A 24,701-nucleotide genomic window follows, 5' to 3' on the forward strand; every position below is an offset into this window, starting at 1 on the left:
TCCACAACATAATTCATCTTCATGATGATAACCGTTATGCTAAACACACACACACACACACACACACACACACACACACACACACGTGGAAGTCAAAACATGAAACAGATATGAAATGCTTTTAATAAATAGCCAAGGACTGTAAGTACAATGTAATAATAAAAACTCCATTAATGCCCATCTTCACAGTTGAGAACGGCCTATATTACACCACTAGAGGGAACTCTAAATCAGTGCATAGCAGAAAACAGAGCTGTATACAGAATTTTCTGAACAACATTAGCGCTACTTACATCAACTAAATCTGATTATGAGGCTGTATACATCAACTTTGATCTTGTAAGCATATTTGTATTTTACAGTTTCAAGGCTGTTTGAGATAGGCCTATAGTTCATTCTGGATCGAGGCCATATTAAAATATTTTGACAATACACATTTCCTTACTTTAGAAAGTAATCAAGGAAAGAAGAAAGGATGCATGTAAAAGTGTTCATCCTCCCTTCATTTGCAGAAGAAGCTTGGCCCGAACACTACCGCCACTATGCAGGTCACCCCAAACAACACCCAGAAGACCACGGCTAGCAGCTGCACACATACCAGGGTCCTCCTGTGGTGCTGCAGCACCTCCACCTCATCAACCAGTCCTCCACCTCCGCTGTGGGGCCTATCGCTGGGGTGCATCTGCTCCACCCGGAGGCTCACTGTGGGCAGGATGATGAAGCGAGAATCCCTGCTGGCCTCCAGGGAGAGGACCACACTCTGAGTGACTGTGGCCAGTCGGGTGGCCACCGATGTGGGCATGCGGAAGGCCATGGGCGGCAGCTGGGCCAGGATGCGGGAGTTGCAGGGCAAGGTGAGGGGGTCACCTGTCTCCAGCGTGGTGGGGTGGCGGCAAAGGGGGCAGGAGATGGCAGGACTGGGAGGGCTCTGGGGGTCCGAGGGGTCAGTTGGATACGGGGACAGCTGGATCCTCTGGAGGCACTCGGTGCAAAAGACATGGAGGCACTCCAGCATGCGAGGACACTTGCTGCTCTGGTTGTACTCCTGGTAGCAGATGGGACACTCCACATCTGTGGACTCCCCCAGGCTGGGGGTGGCTGCTGAGACTGGGTGCCCCTGGAAGAGCACTGGTTCCGGGGGCTCAGCCATGGTGAGTGAGAGGGTGAGATGGAGGTGGGAATGGGAGTGGAAGGGGGAGTGGGGGTTCAGGGTTAGACTGCTGTAGGGACTGTCAGATGTTCTCTTGTATGTCTGCAGAACCTGGAGGGAGATATGACATGATCAAATATTGATTATATTCTTATATGTACAGTATACGTGTTCCTATAGTATAGGCCATTTCATCCTGTTTCAGTATGTGTGTAACATAGAGAAAATAAAATGGGCCTATATGGGGTTAAAATGTTAAATCGATGTAAAGCCTGCCCCTTAGTCCCTAGCAGTGGGGAGCTGAGGAAATAGGTTGCAAGTTCAAACCGCCGAGCTGACAAGGGACAAATCTGTCATTCTGCCCCTGAACAGGCAGTTAACCCACTGTTCCTAGGTCGTCATTGAAAATAAGAATTGGTTCTTAACTGACTTGCCTAGTTAAATAAAGGTTAAAATAAAACCTTTTTTTTAAAGGCGGAAAAGTGAAAGTAGAGAAACAAAGGAGGAGAGGAGCTGTGGATGGAAGTGATTACTGGGGCCTACACACACATTCTCTCTCTCTCTCTCTCTCTCTCTCTCTCATTGTGTTTGAGGTATTTCTTGCTGCAGGCTAGGTAACATTATAATGGTGTTGCGCTAACAACACCAACGCGAAATTCATACAATGCAGAAGAACAGCCTCAGGCCTACTGAGTTTGAATTCCACTGATAGTTGACTAGTGAAATATAGATTTGTTTCAAGTAAACTGCCAATGATCTAATCTCTGAGCGTCGTTCCACTGCTGCATAATAGGGCCAATGAACCAAAATATGCAATTCAAGTGTAGCATGCATTATGGCAAAGGAGTATACCCACTGTATTGTACTCATCTGATATTTCCTCAGGCGTTTATGTGTTTACCTCATTAAGATCACAGTGTACTTTCATAAACAGTGCTATTCTAGTCCCAACCCTCCACTCACACGGGACAGAGCAAGGCAAGTCTGACTCAAGAGAGCAGTTGCCTAGCAGTAGGGATCTATTTTGTATTGGGCCACAGGAGCAGAGATGGTAAGAAACACATTTACAACTGGAATTGATCTAGCTGTACATGTAATAAGATCAAAAGTAATTAAGTTATAGCTTTGATTTTGTTCAATAACCTCAATAGATATTCCACACAAATTTGGTCAACATTTACCCTGTGTAATTTGGTTGACAATAATTCTAATGACTTGTTCCAACTCCTAGACAGTTAATGAGTTAATCAGTTAACTCATGTTACATTTTGTAATTTTAGTACATGCATTTTTTAAAATCATTATTACCGGTAATCGCACTGTCTGAAAGCATTCAAAATACATTGAAAACATACCAAATACATAATCTTTGCCAGTGTTTCCCAACAGGGAGTACGCGTCCCCTTAGGGGTAGGTGGGCAGTCCCCAGGGGTATTTGGAAGAAGAAAAAATATTGGGAAAAATATATTCAATTTATTAAAACGTTATTACGCAGGAAAACATTTACTGCGGTCACTGGTGTGAAATATGTAGTTATTTTATATTTTTAGGCCTACTTTTTGACTTTACTGGCCTCTGCCTGCCTACCGGTTGGCTCAACGTTTGATCCTCTGCTCGCGCCAAGTGCTCGTGATCCTTTGCTCCAAGGGCTATAATGCCTGCTGCTGTTATCCTGACAGAAACTACGAATGGTAAGACAGAAGTAGATGCACTGACGACGTTACAGTTGTCAAATAACACAGTGTGCCGTAGGATCTATGACATGGGCGTTGATATTGTTGATCAATTGGTGGGAAAAAAATAAGCTTTTTTCTGCAGTTGGACGAATCGACTGATGTCAATGGGGAAGCCCAGTTGATTTCGTTTTTGTGATACAGATACATTTCGGTAATGAATGAGCACATTCTGTTCTGCAAGAAGCTAACAGGGAGAAGTACAGTTGGGGCTGTGTTTAATGTCATTGACAGCTTTTTCACAGAGCACAATCTGGATTGTGGGTGTCCTCCTTGTCTATCTTGCTGATGTGTTAAGCAAACTGAACAACCTGAATCTAACTCTGTGAGGTAAAGACGAGGGGGAAGTGAGGGGGACATAATATATATCTTTTTTTTTTTATCTAGTCAGATAAACACTCCAAACAGCCTATCCGACCGCTCGGAGGCATCCGCATGGTCCTAAAGCACACCGTGGCCTCGTTTTGTATCACATTCCAATGATAAAACTGGGGAGGACAAAAATGCAATTTCATAATGTCCCTAGTGAAAGTTACGCCCCTGGTAAAGACACACATTCTAAACATGCATGACAAAGTCTGTGGATTCATGAAGAAGATCAAACTGGGAGAGGAACTGTGAAGATGGGGCTAATAAGTTGTTTCCAGCAGCATGACACCAAACCTTTTACAGTGCTCCTATGGTGCAAATAGTACGCTCACATTTATCCAAACTCAACAGTGAGTTCAACTCCTACTTCCCTGACATTGAAAACAAGTCTGCCAAACTTCACTGGGTGCATAAACCCACATTGTCAAATTTACACCTATGAATCACTCCGGTCGCACAAGCATGAGGGGGTAATGCAGGCAGGTCAAAGTGTTTTAGGGTACAGTACCCAAAAAGGTTAGGAACCACTGATCTATGCAACTAAAAATAACAATGCAATGTAAAAATAAGATTGAGGTTAAAGTGTGCTTTCTCAATTTACCTAATTTAGCTAACCGTTACTTTAGACAAAATTAAGACAACAATATTCTTGTAATGTTTTTTGTATGAAAAATCTTAAACTACAGCTTAATTTGAGCATGTCGGGGTGGCAGGTAGCCTAGTGGTTAGAGCGTTGGGCCAGTAACCGAAAGATCGAATCCCCGAGCTGACAAGGTAAAAATCTGCCCTTCGGCCCCAGAACCAGGCAGTTAACCCACTGTTCCTAGGCCGTCATTGTAAATAAGAATTTGTTCTTAACTGACTTGCCTTGTTAAATAAAAAAGTGCAGAATTTGTGATTAACCGCGATTAATCACAGCAAATCCTGCGATTAACTTAAATAAATGTTGCCATAGTTTGAAAGCACAACAAATAATACATAGGCCTACTTTATGGTGTCAGATAACGGTTATGATAGCCTGTGTATTAATATATTGCTACTTTATCTATGTATGTTAGTTGATATCAAAACACCATGGGAGTGAAACTCACTGACACTTCATCACTATGTAGTGTGGGCAGAAGATAAGGAAGGACTTACCTCCTCACACACACACAGTCACACACCCCTCGGATCACGGCTCCGTACCAAAGTTCTCACTAAGCCATAATACATATTTTCCTCCTTTTCTGTCCACCATGTACAGTAAACATCTAATCTACCTCTCTCCCTCTTATCTTTGCTGGCTCGCTTACTCTCCCTTTCTATTCTTCACCTTGTATCTCCTCTCCTCCCTTGCTTTACCCATCCCTTGACATCTTCTCATCTCTCCTACTGGGCCCATGGTTGTCTCCTGGTTGCCCTGACATTAATGAATTCATCTCCAGGTGACGTGGTGGTAACTAGTAACCAGGGACACGTAATAGGTAGTAGCCACCTCCTCTAACCCTGACACTTCTCACTGTCCTGACAGTACAGCATTTGTATTTACATTGATTTTGTCAATGTACAGGTTATTCAGAATGACAGCATAAGACATACTGTTGTGAGTCAAATTGCTGTGGATGTCAATCAAGAGGGGAATTCATTTGTTTATGATTTTGGTATCAGTTCAAAAAGCAGCAACCTGATAAATAGTTGAGTTACTGGTGCTGGTCTAATGGAACTCACATAATGTCTTGCCTTCTATCTGTATGTCTGTAAGACCATAGGAAACCGATTGCATATGTTAACATCCTCTGTGAATTATCTACAGAAAAACATGTCTCTGATCATGCATGTACTGTATGCAGCCAAATAAGGTCCTGATACAGATGCAAGAAGTTTGTTCGGCAGTTGGGCTCCCGAGTGGCACAGCGGTCTAAGGCACTGCATCTCAGTGTTGGAGGTATCACTACAGACCCTGGTTCGATTCCAGGCTGTATCACAAACGGCCGTGATTGGGAGTCCTATAGGGCGGCACACAATTGGTCCGGGTTAGGGTTTGGCCAGGGTAGGCTGTCATTGTAAATAAGAAGTTGTTCTTAACTGACTTGCCTAGTTAAATAAAGGTTAAATAAATAAATTAAATAGGTAGCCAAAAACAGGACATGAACAGATCACCCTTTGCCCATTTCACAAATATTGTGTTAGCGTGTGTGTCTGTGCACGCGCACTGTGGTATGATTTTTGTGTGTGAATATGTGTTACAATTCTACATTAATATTTACACACTATTCACATATACATATTAATATACAGTCTGACCCATAATTATTGGCATCCTTGATAAAAAAGACTGTATAATATGAATAATACATATTGGATGCTCAAAAAAAGAAAAGGGAAATATTATTTTTAGAGTAAGCGATTTTGTTTAACAAGCAATACAGAAAAATCCCTGAAAGATTGACATTTTAGTAATTTAGAAAACAATTATCCAGAGCGACTTACAGTTAGTGCATCCATCTTAAGATAACTAGGTGAGATAACCACATATCACAGTCATAAGTAAGTACATTTTTCCTAAATAAAGAAGTTATCAGCAGTGCTAGTAGAAAATGCAAGGTTTATTTATTTTTGGGGAGGAGAGGGGGGGATAAGACTGAGATGTCTTATTTAAGGTACTCTTTGACGAGGTAGGATTTCAGACATTTTTGGATGATGGATGGGGACTCGTCTGTCGTAGCATCAGGGGGAAACTGGTTCCACCATTAGGGTGCCAGGACAGAGAAGAGCTTTGACTGGGCTGAGCGGGAGCTGACCTCCCGCAGGGAGACGAGAGGTGGCAGAACTGAGTGTTCAGGTTGGGATGTAGGGTTTGAGCACAACCTGAAGTTCAGGAGGGGCAGTTCTCCTTGCTGCTCCATAGGCAAGCACCATGGTATTGTAGTGGATGCGAGCTTCGACTGGAAGCCAGTGGAGAGTGGGGTGACATGGGAGAACTCGGGAAGGTTGAACACCAGGCGGGCTGCGGCATTCTGGGTAGGTTGCAAAACCTGATATGACGAGTGCCTGGATTTGGACCCGCGTTGCTTCTGTGTGAGGAAAGGTCATCCTCTGCGGATGAACCTGCAGGAGCGAGTCACTGTTTTGATGTTTGCGGATCCTAGTCACGCCAAGGTTCTTTGCACTCTGGGTGGTTGACACTGTGGAGCTGTCGACTGTGATGAAGAGATCTTGGAGCGGGCAGGCCTTCCCCAAGGGGAAGAGCAGCTCCGTCTTGTCAAGGTTGAGCTTGAGGTGGTGGGCCGACATCAAAGCTGAGGTATCTGCCAGGCACGCAGAGATGCGTGTCGCAACCTGGGTGCCAGAAGGGGGGAATGAGAAAAGTAGTTGAGTCATCTGCATGGCAATGATAGGAGAGACCATGGAACTTGTTTATTGTCACATACACCAGATAGGTGCAGTGAAATGTGTTGTTGACTAAACATCAAGATATATGATAAACAGATATGATGATTTGTATGTCAGTGTGTGTGCTTGTAGAGTCAGTATAAATGTGTGTGCATATGATGTGTTTGTGAGCAAATTTAGCATGTGTGTGTTGGAGTGTCAGTGTGCATGAGTGTGTAGAGTCCTGTGAGTGTGCAAAATGTAATACAAAGGTCAGCTTAGATAGTCTGTGTAGCCATTCTGTTAGCTATTTAGCAGTCTTATAGCTTGGAGATAGAAGCTGTTCAGGAGCCTGTTTGTGTCAGACTTTATGCACTGGTACCGCTTACCGTGCAGAAGCAGAGAACAGTCTATGGCAGGGGTATTCAAACTCTTACCCTATGAGGTTCGGAGCCTGCTTGTTTTCTGTTCTACCTGATAATAAATTGTACACGCCTGGTGTGCCAGGTCTAAATCAGTTCCTGATTAGAGGGAACAATGAAAAAATGGTGTGGAACTGGCTTCAAGGTCCAGAGTTGAGTATGATGGGTCTATGGCTTGGGTGGCTTTAATGATTTTCCAGGCCTTCCTTTCATACTGCTTTACATAGAGGTCCTGGATGGTAGGAAGATCGGCCCCGTGATGTACTGGGCTGTCCGCACCACCCTCTGTAGCAGTGATACAGCCAGTCAAAATGCTCTCGATGGTGCAACTATAAAACTTATTGAGGATTTGAGGACCCATGCTGAACCTTTTCAACAGACTGTGTGTGTGGACCATTGTAAGTCCAAGGTGATTATCTAGGTGGGTGAGGACAGTGTGGAGAGCAAGGGTGTCTAGGATTATGAAGTTGATGTACGCTATAACCAGCCTTTCAAAGCACTTCATTATTACAGGTGTGAGTGCTACAGGGCAGCAGTTATTGTTTCATGAAGCTATAATGTTCTTGGGAACAGGAATGATGGGGGTAACCTTAAGACTTGGGGATTACAGACTGGGCTAATGAGAGGTTGAAAATGACTGTGAATATGCCTGTCAGCTGTGCATGCTCTGAGATCACACTCTGGAATACCGTCCAGCCCGAGGCCTTGCGAATGTTGACCAAATTAAAGACCTTACATCGGCCTTGGAAAGCGAGATCACCCAGTCCTCTGGGTCATTAGGGTCCCTCACGCACGGCACGGTGTTGTTATTGTCGAAGTGTGCATAAAAATGTATTGACTTCAACTGGTAGAGAGGTATCATTGGGCAGATCAAGGCTGGGTCTTCCTTTGGCCCCTGTCCTCAACCGTAGCCTCAGGGTTGTCTGAGATAGCCCTGGGTGCGGTAGCCATGTCCTTTAGTTTAATGCCAGCCTCGGTCTTAATCCAGGGCTTTTGATTGGGAAAGCAGCGAACCTTCACGCTGATGCATTTCCTAATGAAGCCGGTGACGAAGGTCGTAAGCTTGTTGATTTTATCAGCAGAGACTCTGAACATATTCCAGTCAGCCCTAGCAAAGATGTCCTGTAGCATAATCTCTGATTCTGATGACCATTTCTCAACAGAGTGAGTCATGGGTACTTCCTGTTTGAGCTTCTGCTTGTAAACAGGAAGCAGGAGTACGGAGTCATGATATCATTTGCTGAAGGGGGGACCTTGTATGCTTGCTTGTGGGTAGGGTAACAGTTTCTAATAAACTCTAGCAAAGCAGTCCTGTAGCACAATCTCTGATTCTGATGACCATTTCTCAAAGGAGCGAGTCACGGGTACTTCCTGTTTTGAACTTCTGCTTGTAAACAGGAAGCAGGAGTACGGAGTCATAATCTAATTTACCAAATGGGGGACGAGGGAGGGCCTTGTGTGCTTGCTTGTGGTAGAGTAACAGTGGTCTTTATCGCCCCTGTGGGCGAAGGAGACGTGTTGATGAAAATAGGGCATCACGTGACTTAATGACGAATAATTAAAATCGACGGCAACAAGAAAAGCAGCCTCTGCATCGCAAGTTTTCCTGCTTGTTTATAGTCTCTTACAGTTCGTTAAATTCCAGATTGTTATTTTTCTTGTCCTGAGGTGAAATGTATACAACAGTCACGATAACAGCTGAAAACTCCCTCGAGAGGTAGATTCGGTATTGGTCCATCAGGTATTCCAAGACGGGTGAATAATGGGTTGAGAGTTCCACTACGCTCTAGTCAGCACACCATTTGTTGTTGATGAAGAGGCAGACCGCTCTTCATTTCCCTAACTCCACTGACCTGTCCACTCACTGAAAGGGGAATCCATTGAGTTGGATAGCCATGGGGGGTATCTTGTCCGAAAGCCATGTTTGAGAAAAGCAATGTTTTTTTAAATCCATTTTTTTAAAGCTAAACTTGGTTTTTGCCTGATTAACCTCTGGTGGCAGAGCATTCCATGATGACATGGCTCTATACATAACTGAGCAGCGCGTTCAATCAGATTTTGGTTTGGGTACAGTGAAGAAACCCACGGTGGCGTGTTTGGTGATGTATGACAGTTCATGAGGTCGTATCTTATTGAGTCATCATACTGTACGTGCAAGACTGGATGTTGCAATCTTTCACTCACTATAGGATGACTCACTTTCATAATAGACATGAACCCATGTGGGTGTTATTTCAAATGAAGGAATCTAGGTACTTCCCATGACAAAGGTCAAACAGTGTGTCATTTGGTTATTTTATGGGGTTGAACTGGAAATAGGAAAGGGAATGAGAAAGAGAATGTAAAGGAAAGTAAAGTGTACAGTTTGAGAATCTCCATTGAAATGTTTTCTGGTCAAGGAATAGGCTTTAACTGGGTCCGGGAAACCGGCCCAATGCCTCTTTTTCTGTTCAGTACAAGTTCTAAACTGTTTTGTTCTTAACATAACTACATACAGGATCCCTTTTTACAGTAAGTACATCTACAGGTGTTAAGCACAGAGGAAAATGGTTCCCGGAGGACACAACACATCAAGGAGTACAGTCTAGATTCTTTCAGATGTCTCATCCTTCCCAAGATCCTGTTACTCTTGGCTTTGACTGTAGGAGGAGGAGGAAATCTCCATGAAAAGAGTTCCCGGGTCACCTGATAGGTCCAGGGCTTTGTCTGGAGGATTTACCGTGGAGGCAGAAGACTGTTGTCACGTCTTTGACCCAACACCACCCCGGAGTGTCAGAAAGAGGGAGCTTCTGGGATTTCTGGGAAGGGAAAAGCCATATGAGGGATTACAGAGGGCGAACAGAAACATATACAATAGTATCTGTTGTTGTGTTTTCATAACAGATTCTTGCAGAGCACGTGGTATAATTATCAGCTTGTTTAATATCAAAGTTGTATTAAGCTGATCAAGGGCATATCAAATGAGGTGGAAATCAAAGGGTATCTGAGCCAGTGTGACTAATAAAGAGTAGACAACAGTGAGACATATGGGTCGTACGTGACTAATGTGGGTTTATGTATGGGTTATGGTATTAGCAGATAGGCTATGGGATAGCATAGGAAGTTGTGTCAGTCTGATCTCCTGGCAGTCATGGCTTAGTCTGGGTATCAGTCTTTTTAGCTAACATTCCACTCCCCACTCCTGTCTTTGGGAAATGACAGGTAGTAGCAAGGAGTAATGTAATAGCTGAACAGAGACAGCAACCAGGCTAGTCATGGCTCAGTCCTGTTCTGTCCAGTTTGGTGCAGTTACAAAGTAGTCTGATGTCATCAAGAAAAAGCCCAGAGGGATTTTACCAAGGGATCTGGAATTCTATAAAGACTTTCACTAGTATCTTCCCTGGTCTCTCCTCTCCCCACAGACAAAGACATACAGACAGATGCACAGACAGGGGCCAGCTTGATGCAGAATAATATCAAAATCACTGTATTTCACAAGACAGGAAACCCTGACTCAAGCACTTTGTCTTACATTTCTGGTTCTCTATTATATCTGGGAAATGTTTGTGATAATATCAGACAGACAATGGCCAAACTGTAGCAGAATGGCCCACTAACCTTATTATATATACAGTATAAAGTAAGTGTGGATAAAGAGTGGGAGAAGGGTTATGGCTCAACAACGTGAGGGTTGTCACAAGTTAACACAGCCACAAAGTCATAATTATGGCTAAACTCTGCCCATTTCTACCATTTACCTTCTTAAAATGTGATTGTAAACCCTAACCACACTGCTAACCTTATGCCTTTGTAGTTAACTTGGCTTTGCGGCTGTGTCAACAGTTAACAAATGATGACCCTATGTGGGAGTTGCCTCTCTCTTTGATGACATCACTGTATTTTAAAGATTAGTCATCTGTTAACAGTATGTTTGGCAAGCTGTCAAGTGAGATCCCTACCTCCCACGCACTTCCCCCTCTAAAAAATCAAAACACACTGTAGCCTCATAGTCTGATCATTCAGATAGTTAATTCTCGTTGAATGAAACAGCACCCAAAGAGAAACAAAAATGTGTTCAGAACATGAGTGCGGAATTTGTTACAGAAGCTACAACACGGATTGTCGGTGTCCTCGTGAGTTACAGTGTAAGCACATCTTTTGTGAGAGCTGTATCGTGACTCTTTCTCGACCCTCGGTATGTGAAGTGGAATCCAGGAAGGAATGTTCGCGGCAGGACAAGACAATTGTTTGCCCACTGTGCCGGTACACAACGTCGGTCTCGGGTAAAGTGAGGGCAGCGCTTCGGGTAGACGAAGGTATTCTTGAGCGCATGGTGTCATCTGGCGTACTAAGCATGACAGACGACGAGGAGGATCGTGAAGATGATGAGACTTCTCATGAGAACTCAGCCGAGGAAAGGGACTCCTCTTCGGGTTCCGTAGTTGGAAGCTTCCGCCGTTCGCTGAGGCGCGTCTGGGGCAAATTAACTCGGAATAATGACCAACGGAGAGCGGGTAAATTGCTCTACTCTATTGCAGTACTGTAATTTAGTTTTCACAATAATAAAACACTACTACTCATATTCAATTAGTTTCTATTTATAGCCTATGGCATTTTCACTACTTAAGTTGTTATATTCCATACCTACCCAAAGAAGCATAGCGGGGTTGCCTGCGCTGCAGACGTCTGTATGTGTCCACTAATACAGGACTATTAAAGGCCCAGTGCACTACTTTTGTGAAATATATACAGTACCAGTCAAAAGTTGACACACCTACTCATTCCAGGGTTTTCTTTATTTTTAGTCCTTCAAGACTGTAAAAGCATTCCTCATGAAGCTGGTTGAGAGAATGCCAAGAGTGTGCAAAGCTGTCATCAAGGCAAAGGGTGGCTACTTTGAAGAATCTCAAATATAAAATATCTTTGGATTTGTTTAACACTGTTTTGGTTACTAATTGATTCCATATGTGTTATTTCATAGTTTGTTTAAACTCTTATTCTACAACGTAGAAAATAGTACAAATAAAGAAAAAACATTGAATGGGCAGGTGTCCAAACTTTTGACTGGTACTGGATATACAGTGGCTTGTGAAAGTATTCACCCCCCTTGGCATTTTTCCTATTGTGTTGCCTGACAACCTAGAATTAAAATATATACATGTTTTTTTTTTTTTTTTGGGGGGGTTGTATCATTTGATTTACACAACAATTTCAGACAATTTCAAGACAATTTCCCTGTATTTAGCGCCATCCATCATTCCTTCAAAAAACATTCCCACAGCATGATGCTGCCACCACCATGCTTCACTGTGGGGATGATGTTCTCGGGGTGATGCAGTGTTGGGTTTGCGCCACACATAGCGTTTTACTTGGTGGCCAAAACGCTCAATGTTAGTCTCATCTGACCAGCGTACCTTCTTCCATATGTTTGGGGAGTCTCCCACATGCCTTTTGGAAAACACCAAATGTGTTTCCTTATTTTTTTAAGCAATGGCTTTTTTTCTGGCCACTCTTCCGTAAAGCCCAGCTCTGTGGAGTGTATCGCTTAAAGTGATCCTATGGACAGATACTCCAATCTGTGGAGCTTTCCAGCTCCTTCAGGGTTATCTTTGGTCTCTTTGTTTCCTCTCTCATTAATGCCCTCCTTGCCTGGTCTGTGAGTTTTGGTGGGCGGCCCTCTCTTGGCAGGTTTGTTGTGGTGCCATATTCTTTCCATTTTTTAATAATGGATTTAATGGTGCTCCGTGGGATGTTCAAAGTTTCGGATATTTTTTTATAACCCAACCCTGATCTGTACTTCTCCACAACTTTGTCCCTGACCTGTTTGGAGAGCTCCTTGGCCTTCATGGTGCCACTTGCTTGGTGGTGCCCCTTGCTTTGTGGTGTTGCAGAGTCTGGGGCCTTTCAGAACAGGTGTGTGTATATACTGAGATCATGTGACACTTAGATTGCACACAGCTGGACTTTATTTAACTAATTATGTGAATTCTGAAGGTAATTGGTTGCACCAGATCTTATTTAGGGGCTTCATAGCAAAGGGGGTGAATACATATGCACACACCACTTTTCTGTTTTTTGTTTTTTTATATTTTTTGAAACAAGTTTTTTTTTTTTTCACTTCACCAATTTGGACTATTTTCTTTCTGTCCATTACATGAAATCCAAAATAAAATGCCTTTAAATTACAGGTTGTAATGCAACAAAATAGGAAAAACACCAAGGGGGATGAATACTTTAGCAAGGCACTGTATATATCTGTTTTTTTTCTGCAGATTTTGTTTTACTTCCCGTGGCTATGCAAAGAAGCCTACTGTTTATCGTTTTTTTCATAGGCCTACATATTTATTCTCCCCTTACAGATTGTATGACTGATGAGGACCTACGAGACCTTGCCATGATGTCATGCTACATCATTTGATGAGGACTTCGTTGGAAAAAAGTAATCAGCTGCTGCTGCACCTGATTGATCAGAGAGAGGGCGTTGCTGTCCACGAGCCAACGCTACAGTATTTAGAATGTAGAAGACTGGCGGGTCCAGTTGGAGCAAGCAGGAATATAGCCTCTTCGCACCGGGAGACCTGTACACGTTGATCTCCCGTTGCCGAAGTTGACATCCCTTGCCCCGAATAACATATTTACCAGCCCTATGACTTTCCATTTCCAAAGATTAGAATAAGTATTTAATATTGTTGGTGCTAAGTTCACAAGCACAAACTTAATATAATTCAATATGTAATTCAGTGTATTTACTTCATTCACTTTCATTGATTGTGCAGTTTTTTTAGGCCTATGTTTTGTTGTAATAAAAGCATATAGGCATACCAATATTACTGTCTTGTTCGTTCATTTTCATCTATAGCCTTGATAAATATATTGCAGCAGTAACTGATGCTTCCTTTTACCCTGAGAATAAGTTAATCATTTAGGTGAATTAAGGATACAGTTATGAACTTCTGCTCGGTTTACCATTATTATGAATATAAGACCTTTTAAGCTCATACCATATAGGCCTATCCAATAATCAAGAAAATAAATGTTCACAATAGCTAAATTTCCATCCAATTAAGCAACAGATTTTCATGCGAATATTCAACAATCGCATAGAAACATTATGCACATTTTCCCACCAGAGATATTTCAGTCAAATTGACTTGTTGCAAATAAAAAGATGTGCGTGATAAAGTACTGCACATTTATTTTATTTATTTATTTCACCTTTATTTAACCAGGTAGGCTAGTTGAGAACAAGTTCTCATTTACAACTGCGACCTGGCCAAGATAAAGCATAGCAGTGTGAACAGGCAACAACACAGAGTTACACATGGAGTAAACAATAAACAAGTCAACACAGTAGAAAGAAAAAAATAGTCTATATACATTGTGTGCAAAAGGCATGAGGAGGTAGGCGGATAATTACAATTTTGCAGATTAACACTGGAGTGATGAATGATCAGATGGTCATGTGCAGGTAGAGATACTGGTGTGCAAAAGAGCAGAAAAGTAAATAAATATAAACAGTATGGGATGAGGTAGGTAAATTGGGTGGGCTATTTACCGATAGACTATGTACAGCTGCAGCGATCGGTTAGCTGCTCAGATAGCAGATGTTTGAAGTTGGTGAGGCAGATAAAAGTCTCCAACTTCAGCGATTTTTGCAATTCGTTCCAGTCACAGGCAGCAGAGAACTGGAAGGAAAGGCGGCCAAATTAGGTGATGGCTTTAGGGATGATCAGTGAGATACACCTGCTGGTGCGCGTGCTACAGGTGGGTGTTGCCATTGTGACCAGTGAATTGAGATAAGGCAGAGCTTTACCTAGCATGGACTTGTAGATGACCTGGAGCCAGTGGGTCTGGCGACGAATATGTAGCGAGGGCCAGCCGACTAGAGCATACAGGTCGCAGTGGTGGGTGGTATAAGGTGCTTCAGTCACAAAACAGATGGCACTGTGATAAACTGCATCCAGTTTGCTGAGTAGAGTATTGGAAGCTATTTTGTAGATGACATCGCCGAAGTCGAGGATCGGTAGGATAGTCAGTTTTACTAGGGTAAGTTTGGCGGCGTGAGTGAAGGAGGCTTTGTTGCGGAATAGAAAGCCTACTCTAGATTTGATTTTCGATTGGAGATGTTTGAAATGAGTCTGGAAGGAGAGTTTACAGTCTAGAAGGACAGTTTACAGTCTAGACTACCGAATAGAAATACAAGTTTAATGGGTTTCCATCTTATTTTCAATTCTACTGATGGTTTTGTCACAAAATGTTTTGTGTTATATAGCGAATGTGCCCACTCTGGTCTTGGATGTTGCGCTCCAGCCAGCAACTTGCAGATGCAGCCTGCAGATACATTGCGGGTATAGCCTACATGATGAGATTATAGACAAAAGAGCTAGATTATTTTGATTTGTCAAATGGCAGCCAAGATTCGATCATCATGTTACTATTGGAAAGGAGTATAAAGCGCATCACCGTGCACTTCCACCACCCTGTGAAGTTCATCATAGCTTATTTCATCTGTAGCCTAAGAAACTGCATGCTTTCCTGAGTCGTAGTGGGAGGACCACACAATATATTAACCTGTGACTCCAAGTTTACTTCTACACTGAACAAAAATATAAACGCAACACTTGGTTAAAGGCATCAACCAAGTTTCCATCAGGTTTATGCCTTCCCTTGAATTTGACTATGACGTATCATTTTTCCTCAGAAATTCTGGAGGAGGCAATCGACATGAATGGTTGTACCTGTGTTCACATGGGCCTGGGGTGTGTTCAGTGAGTTGAAAGATTCAGAAGATTGCAGAATGCAAATAGAAATGTAACAAATAGAGCTAACTTGATTCCCTGGCCTATTCTAAGGCTTTTACCTTCAAATCTTTGTTTGTTAGTTACAATCTACTACTCTCTGATTGAGCTGTGTTGTCTGCATTTCTGTCTTTTGGTTGGTAGGGGGATGGTCAGCAACGGTGTCAAGGACTCTTAAGACTTGTTCAGATTGGAAGTGAAAAAAATTGCATATCTGATTCGACTCTGTTCTTTTTCATGCAGTCTGAACAGCCAAAAAGCACATGGAATCGGATATTTCAAGCCACCTTCCTAAGTGTTTTGAAGTCCGATACACATCTGATTCCTGGCCATGCGCTCGTCTGAACTGTCAAATCTGATTTATTTGCCCCGAAGTTGCTTTTAAACTGTTATTTGGCAGATCTTGTTGTTTGCTAGCTACTCTGTTGATAGTTTGACAAGGACATGTGGTCGCTAACTAACTTCATTGTTTACAAATGAGTGAATGTGCTAGAAAGCTAAACAGCTACTTAGGTAGCTAGTTGGCTAGCCAAAACGTACTTGTTTTGAAAGTTAGATCATCTTGTCCTTTGAGGTTTTTGAAGTGTTCGAACACTATGATTTTGACCATTCAAAGCAACTGGGAAATGTCCATGGCAGGCATTGTCACCTTAACTGCTACATAATGTCTGAGTGATAGGAACTAAGCACAAGCACCATCACCAATCAGCCTACGCCACTGCACACACACCCGTCATTACTAGGACAATTAGCGTAGCCATGTCAGCAAATGACTGCTGTCTGAACGGACACACGTCCGATTTGGTCACTTGTAACTTTCTGTTGGAACAAACGGTAGTCCAAAACGGATTTGAAAACAAGACTGATTTGAGCATTAAGGACTGCAGTGTGAACAAGGCTTAAGAGATCATAGTTCTCACCTAGTCAGTCTATGTCATGGAAAGAGCATGTGTTCCTAATGTTTTGTAAACTCAGCATATATAAAATACAGGAAAAATCATGTTTTTGACTGCAATGGGCCTTTACTCAAGTAGCCTCAACATCTCAACAGACTATTTCCCAACCCTATGTATTGTGATAGAATTGAGAAATGGAATTATATTTAAGTAACGTAACTGATGTCACTAACCTAATGAAAGTTACTGATATCATTAACATTTATATATCAAAAAGTGACCATTTTCTCATATTAGTCAGTGCACTAATGTAATAAAACTTTATTTTGTCCTACAGACTTCGGTTTGTGTGTCTGGTAATAGCTGCTGTAGATGTTAGTTGTTTAGCTCCATCAAGTGGTGAGAGAGAGAAAAAGTACAGTATTATGCTTATTTAAAAAAATATATTTTACCTTTATTTAACGAGGCAAGTCAGTTAATTAAGAACAAATTCTTATTTTCAATGATGGCCTAGGAACAGTGGGTTAACTGCCTTGTTCAGGGGCAGAACGATTTTGGTTACTAGTCCAACGCTCCAACCACTAGGCTACCTGCCGCCCCTTATCTCTTGTGATGATTTAGTTAATAACTTTAATAGCAAGGACAACTATTGATGCCATAGCTCCAGTAAAGTTGAGGAAGGACACATCCAAATGGAGAGCCCCTTGGATGAGTGAGGAAACTAATCAATTAAAGAGAAATTGTAGAAAGGCAGAGCGGAAGTGGAGAAAGTCAAAGTTGCAGGACCATCATGATATTCTGAGAGAGCAACAGTGGTGTAAAAATACTTTAAAGTACTACTTAAGTCGTTTTGGGGGGTATCTGTACTTTACTATTTATATCTTTTGCCAATTTTCACTTTTACTTCACTACATTCCTAAAGAAAATAATGTCCTCTTTTCCCTGACACACAAAAATACATTTTGACAGGAACATTGTCCAATTTACACACTTATCAAGAGAACATCCCTGGTCATCCTTGCTGCCAGGGGCACACTGGCGGACTCACTAAACACAAATGCTTCATTTGTAAATTACAGTATGTCTTGAGTGTTGGAGTGTGCCCCTGGCTACATAGTACGTCAAAAAAAGAACATTGTGCTATCTGGTTTGCTTAAAATAAGGAATTTGAAATGGTTTACACTTTTACTGTTGATACTTAAGTACATTTTAGCAATTCCATTTACTTTGAATACTTACTGTAAGTATATTTTAAACCAAATAGTTTTAGACTTTTACTCAAGTAGTATTTTACTGGCTGACTTCCACTTTTACTTGCCATTTTCTATTAAGGTATCTTTACTTTTACTCAAGTATGACAATTGAGTACTCTTTCCACCACTGGAGAGCAACTTGACATATATAACAAGGCAATTAAACTGAACAAAAATATAAATGCAACAATTTCAAAGATTTTACTGAGTTACAGTTCATATAAGGAAATCAGTCAATTGAAATACATTCGTTAGACCCTAATCTATGGATTTCACATAACTGGGAATACAGATATGCATCTGTTGGTCACAGATACCTTAAAAAAATGTGGGGGCGTTGATCAGAAAACCACAATTTGCAACATGCAGCGCGACACATCTCCTTCGCGTAGAGTTGATCAGGCTGTTGATTGTGGCCTGTGGAATGTTGTCCCACTCCTCTTCAATGACTGTGCGAAGTTGCTGGATATTGGTGGGAACTGGAACACGCTGTCGTACCCGTAAATCCAGAGCATCCCAAACAGGCTCAATGCATGACATGTCTGGTGAGTATGCAGGCCATGGAAGAACTGGGAAATGTTCCGCTTCCAGGAATTGTATAGAGATGCAACATGGGGCCATGCATTATCATGCTGAAACATGAGGTGATTGAATGGCACGACAATGGGCATCAGGATCTTTTTGTCTGTAACGTATGCCTGCCCATTCCATAACCCCACTGCCACTATGGGGCACTCTATTCACAATGTTGAAATCAGAAAACTGCTAGCCCACAGGACGCCATGTCAGCGGTCGTGAGGCCAGTTGGACGTATTCCCGTGATCTTTTCTTTCAGCTCGTAAAACATGGGACCAACACTTTATATGTTGCGTTTATATTTTTGTTAATTAAGTATGGAAATGCCAGATGGGCTCATTTTTGTAACTTGATCTCTATTAATCAGAATAATTTGAGTTTGCTCTTCTCGACCCTTGATGCCCTGATAAATCCTACCCTGCAAACCTACAGTTGAAGTTGAAAGTTTACATACACTTAGGTTAAAAATTCCCTGTCTTAGGTCAGTTAGAATCACCACTTTATTTTAAGAATGTGAAATGTCAGAATAATAGTACAGAGAAGGATTTATTTCAGCTTTTATTTCTTCCCAGTGGGTCAGAAGTTTACATACACTCAATTAGTATTTTGTAGCATTGCCTTTAAATTGTTTAACTTGGGTCAAACGTTTCAGGTAGCCTTCCACAAGCTACCCACAATAAGTTGGATGAATTTTGGCCCATTCCTCCTGACAGAGCTGGTGTAACTGAGTCAGGTTTGTATGCCTCCTTGCTCAGACATGCTTTTTCAGTTCTGCCCACACATTTTCTATGGGATTGAGGTCAGGGCTTTGTAATGGCCACTCCAATACCTTGACTTTGTTGTCCTTAAGCCATTTTGCAAAAACTTTAGAAGCATGCTTGGGGTCATTGTCCATTTGGAAGACCCATTTGCAACTAAGCTTTAACCAGATTAACCAGTTTTAACTGATTTCTTGAGATTTTGCTTCAATATATCCACATCCTTTTCTTTCCTCATGATGCCATCTATTTTATGAAGTGCACCAGTACCTTCTGCAGCAAAGCACCCCCACAACATGATGCTGCCACCCCGTGCTTCACGGTTGGGATGGTGTTCTCCGGCTTGCAAGCCTCCCCCTTTTTCCTCCAAACATAACGATGGTCATTATGGCCAAACGGTTCTATTTTTGTATTCTCCAAAAAGTACGATCTTTGTCCCCGTATTCAGTTGCAAACTGTAGTCTGGCTTTTTTATGGCGGTTTTGGAGCAGTGGCTTCTTCCTTGCTGAGAAGCCTTTCAGGTTATGTCGATGTAGGACTCATTTACTGTGGATATAGATAAATTTGTACCTACCTGTTTCCTCCAGCATCTTCACAAGGTCCTTTGCTATTGTTCTGGGATTGATTTGCACTTTTCGCACCAACGTACTTTCATCTCTAGGAGACAGAACGCGTCTCCTTCCGGAGCATTATAACGGCTGCGTGGTCCCATGGTGTTTGTGCTTGCGAACTATTGTTTGTACAGATGAACGTGGTACCTTCAGGCATTTGGAAATTGCTCCCAAGGATGAACCAGACTTGTGGAGGTCTACAATTTTTTTTTCTGAGGTCTTGACTGATTTCTTTTGATTATTCCATGATGTCAAGCAAAGAGGCACCGAGTTTGAAGGTAGGCCTTGAAATACATCCGCAGGTACACCTCCAATTGACTCAAATTATGTCAATTAGCCTATCAGAAGCTTCTAAAGCCATGACATCATTTCCTGGAATTTTCCGAGCTGTTAAAAGGCACAGTCAACTTAGTGTATGTAAACGTCTGACCCACTGGAATTGTGATACAGTGAATTATAAGTGAAATAATCTGTCTGTAAACAATTGTTGGAAAAATGACTTGTGTCATGCACAAAGTAGATGTCCTAACCGACTTGCCAAAACTTTAGTTTGTTAACAAGAAATGTGTGGAGTGGTTGAAAACTAGTTTTAATGATTCCAACCAAACTGTATGTAAACTTCTGACTTCAACTGTATTTAAACGGTCAAGCGTCTTTGTCACCCTTGGTGAACATAACTAAGATAATACATATCACATGTGGCGTTCCACAAGGTTCGATTTTGTTTCCGGTACTGTTTAGTGTATATATATATATATATATATATATATGACTGAAAGGTAGCGGTATATATATATATATATATAGGAGGGCGAGGGCCTTATATGCGTCGCGGAAGTTAGAATAACAATGATCTAGGGTTTTGCCAGCCCGGGTTGCGCAATCGATGTGCTGATAGAATTTAGGAAGCCTTGTTTTCAGATTAGCCTTGTTAAAATCCATAGCTACAATAAATCTAGCCTCAGGATATGTGATTTCCAGTTTACATAGAGTTGAATGAAGTTATTTTAGGGCCGTCGATGTTTCTGCTTGGGGGGAATATACACGACAGAGAATATATACACAAGAGAATTCATACACCCCCGCCTTTCTTCTTACCAGAGAGATGCTTGTTTCCGTCGACGCGATGCGTGAAGAAACCAGGTGGCTGTACTGACTCTGATAGCGTGTCTCAAGTAAGCCATGTTTCCGTAAAAAAAAGAACGTTACAGTCTCTGATGTCTCTCTAGAAGACCCAAGAAAGCCATTGATCAACTGCAAAACATTCAGAATGCTGCAGCACGGGTACTGACCAAGACCAGATGGAGAGCACACATTACACGGGTTTTAAGATCTCTGCACTGGCTGCCTGTGAATCTAATTCATTCTTCTAATTAATTTTAAGATTCTTCTATTGATTTTAAATCAATCCATGATTGTGCACCCCAATACATGTCAGACATGCTTTTAAGTTATGTACCCAGTAGGTCCCTCAGGTCCTCTGATACTGGCCTTTTAACTATCCTAAAGCCCCGGATCAAGAGGCATGTAGAGGCAGCCTTTACTTATTATCTCCCAGCCTCTGGAATAGCTTTGCTTTTCCTTATGGTGCTTTTCGTTCAGTTTGTGTAATTATTTGTATTTTTTTACCATATGTTTGTTGTGCAGTAAATGTTTCAGCTTTTATAGATTTTTTCCTGTTAAACACACTGCATCTCCTTCCATGCCTGAAATGTGCTGTATAAATAAAGCTTGATTTGATTTAATTATCATGCTTATCTTATTGCATAACAATTGAGCAAAGGTTGTTTTGGGTCATTTAGACCTATGTCCATAAAGTTCAAATAGTTTTTGTTTGTCTTATAGACCTAAATACACAAGAGTTGGGCAAATGTTTAACAATATCCAGGCACACAGGGTTATTGTTCTGATTGTGTCCTTACGTGATTTGTGTTTATCAAATTGTCCATGCTTGACCTCAAGATATCTTGTGACATGAAATTGTTTACCTTGAACAGATATGATGGTTTAGGCTATGTGTTTGAAAACATCAACAAGCTCAATGAACTTCCATATCTGCCTTATCTTACTTTATTAGTGACCCATAAACAAATATTAAATGTCATGTAAGGACAAAATACTCTGGGCACTACTTATAACACATTGTCCATTTAATTCAGCAAGGCAATTAATACCATAACTTGATAATCACTAATGTGTTGATGGAGGTTTTAGTATTCAGACATTTATAATGAACACTTAAAAGTGTTTTATGAAAATTAAGTTCATAAAACACATTTAAGTGTTCATTATAAATGTCTGAATACTAAAAAAATCTTATTCATTTCCCTGTAGCCATAAGCAGGAGAAAAGTACAGAAAAAAGGATGTTCTCTTGGCACAGAAGAGCTCAGAAGCTGGAGGCCTCTCTACAACCCCAGCCACAGCCTGAGACTTAGCCCTAGTCAACCGGTCCCCAACCGTCTCCAAACTGGCCAGGCTCAGAGAATCTTAAGCCTGAGATCAGGAATCCAACCTGGGACCAACAACATTGTGGCCAACCAGAGAGGGTCCCCCTGATGGAGAGTAGTATTAGCCCCCCAACAGTCATTCTAGGAGATTTCCCAAACAGCTCTCTGCCTAAAAAGACTGTCCATTACCGTACCTACCCTTATAGCCTAGGTAGCCCAATTGTCCCCAGAACCTGGGGCGCCTCCGCTACCTTTCAGTCAGTCAAAAACCCTGTGATACAAAGTAGCCATGTTGCCCCTAGTAGTTTGCAACCTGTCAAGGACAGATTTGGCTCTCCTGTCGTTGAACACACCCCCATCCCAGCACAACAGGCTGAACACCCTGGAAGCAACAATGACAAACCCAAGTACAGAAACATTCTGTCTTCCTACCTCTTCAGGGGAATCCCAACCCACTTCTAGCACCTCTGAAACCACTCATAAGGGCACTAGTGAAGGAGTGAAGACCATCAGTTGACTTGGTGCCTCCTCTTCTACCCAAAGTGAAGGAAACCCCAGTGTTCATGGGCCGGGAAGATCCACATATGTCGCAAGGGGGATATGGCTACATAGGCTCTCAATTGTACCCTATATCCTTTAAGTCTGCAAATGGACGACAGGAACAAGTGCACCCACCAACTTTGAGCCAATCAGCTTATTTAAAAAAAAAAGTAAATGCTACAGTATCAGTGAAGCCCAACATACTACTAGTATCACCAAACCCTTCCATAATTGACAGTGCTAGCTTTGCCCAAAGTGGAGGTAGCCCTATATGCTATTCCCCTGGTAAAGTGGTAGATACTCAGGCTAGAAGTGCTTTCAGCAGAATTCAACCTCATAGTAGGTTTGGTTCTTTCCTTAACGCACTAACTCCCACTGCAACTCAACCCACCCAAGTCCCTCTGAGCCTGCAGAGAGAAAAACTGCACATTATAGTCCTGCCCGTGGCCAGTCTTTGAAAACCAAGAGTAGCTACTGTTTGTTTTGGGCTAAGAAACTCATCCAGAGGTCAGAACGGAGGAGCCAGAGGTAAGAACGGAGGAGCCAGAGGTCACAAAACGGAGGAGCCAGAGGACACAAAACGGAGGAACCAGTGGTCACAAAACGGAGGAGCCAGAAGTCACACAACGGAGCCGCCAGAGGTCACACAAAGAGGTCACGCCAAAGATCAGAACGGAGAAGCCACATGCTGTTACAAACCTGAAAGATCCACAAACGTCAACACACGCTTTGGGTTCAGAGGGTTCCAATATCAAGCTCCCAAGACAACATTGGCTCCCATCGTGAGTGAAGAAGACCAACCCTCTGTTGCTATCAGACCTTCATTCAACACAAACACTGCAAAGTCAAAGTACTGGCTGGAGATAAACCATGGTACACCTAGGGACATGAAAATGGGTTCTGTCAGTAGGTATCCATATTCAAAAAGTATGGCTTTGACCCAAGGAATAGAGTAGCTTCCACTACAGCTTCCCCCGCCCCAGTCGATACTCTAGTCCCAAGGACATTCAAATCAGACCCACGAGGAGTCCAACTTATGTCCACAGAAGATAACCTTGTCTCTAGCAATACAGACTCCGCACATGGTGGAAATTAACATAGAAAAGTGCAACCTACTCCTAAAGTGGTAAGGTCTGACACCGACCATAGCTCCTACGTCAGGTCTCAGGCAATTCAAGAACTTCAGAGTGTCTCTGCTCAAAGGGGTTCAATGCACCTCCCTGCAGTTCTGCTTCACTACAGATGGAGGGCACTAATGCTGCAATCCAGAATGTGCCTATCACTGAAACTTCCATCTCCAGTGTGGTCCAACAATCTTCTGATACTTCTGTTTGAAGCAGCCTGCATTCCCCCAGCAATTTCATGTCTTCTTCAGAAGTGCAGACTACTACATCCGATATGCCTCGCTCTACCCAGAGAGTCAGTAGGCCTTGGTTTCTCAGCTACACGCCTTGCAAGGATAACAATGCTAAAACTGCCATGTTTTCAAGGGATTCAAACCAGCCCCAACCCAACCACCATTTCCCCAGAGTGAGTCTAAATAACATCCAGCCAAGCTCTGGTCTTCCCAGCAACAATGATGTCCATGTCAGTTCTACCACTGGAGAGGCTAAACCGGGTCCAATACGCTCAGCCCCTTTCAAGACTAAATTTGAAAAGTTTAAAGAAGAGTCTGGAATTTACAGAAGGCCCAAAGGTTCTTGTTCCAAATAGAATGAAGGTGATCTGGACATAAAGCTCCCAGGCTAAACTAGGTTCTTAGGCAGCCATGTTGGATCTTCCCCTGCTGAAATCCAGCCCACCTCCACTAGTA

The 24,701-nt window shown here is 42.3% G+C and overlaps 2 protein-coding genes across 4 annotated transcripts; one reads left to right on the plus strand and one right to left on the minus strand.

The window, feature by feature from the left end:
- Nucleotides 1-105: 105 nt before the first annotated feature.
- Nucleotides 106-11,772, minus strand: si:ch73-335l21.2 (RING finger domain-containing protein). 3 transcript variants are annotated; one of them, XM_024399961.1, is made up of 3 exons: nucleotides 11,656-11,772; nucleotides 9,748-9,826; nucleotides 106-1,261 (listed from the first exon to the last, which is right to left on the minus strand). In XM_024399961.1, the coding sequence occupies exon 3, from the start codon at nucleotides 1,148-1,150 to the stop codon at nucleotides 503-505; it is 648 nt and encodes a 215-aa protein (XP_024255729.1). In that variant the 5' UTR covers nucleotides 1,151-1,261; nucleotides 9,748-9,826; nucleotides 11,656-11,772; the 3' UTR covers nucleotides 106-502. The 3 variants fall into 3 exon arrangements, 2 of the variants coding, with proteins under 2 accessions (XP_024255729.1, XP_024255730.1); XR_006078938.1 differs by lacking the exon at nucleotides 106-1,261 and adding an exon at nucleotides 5,675-6,573; XM_024399962.1 differs by lacking the exons at nucleotides 9,748-9,826; nucleotides 11,656-11,772 and adding an exon at nucleotides 4,393-4,744.
- On the plus strand, nucleotides 10,957-13,834 carry LOC112233840 (RING finger protein 227-like). The gene is made up of 2 exons (XM_024401728.2): nucleotides 10,957-11,521; nucleotides 13,367-13,834. The coding sequence occupies exons 1-2, from the start codon at nucleotides 11,077-11,079 to the stop codon at nucleotides 13,423-13,425; spliced, it is 504 nt and encodes a 167-aa protein (XP_024257496.1). The 5' UTR covers nucleotides 10,957-11,076; the 3' UTR covers nucleotides 13,426-13,834.
- Nucleotides 13,835-24,701: the final 10,867 nt, after the last annotated feature.

Source organism: Oncorhynchus tshawytscha, linkage group LG15, assembly GCF_018296145.1.
Source record: "Oncorhynchus tshawytscha isolate Ot180627B linkage group LG15, Otsh_v2.0, whole genome shotgun sequence".
In the NCBI taxonomy this organism is placed as follows: Eukaryota; Metazoa; Chordata; class Actinopteri; order Salmoniformes; family Salmonidae; genus Oncorhynchus; species Oncorhynchus tshawytscha.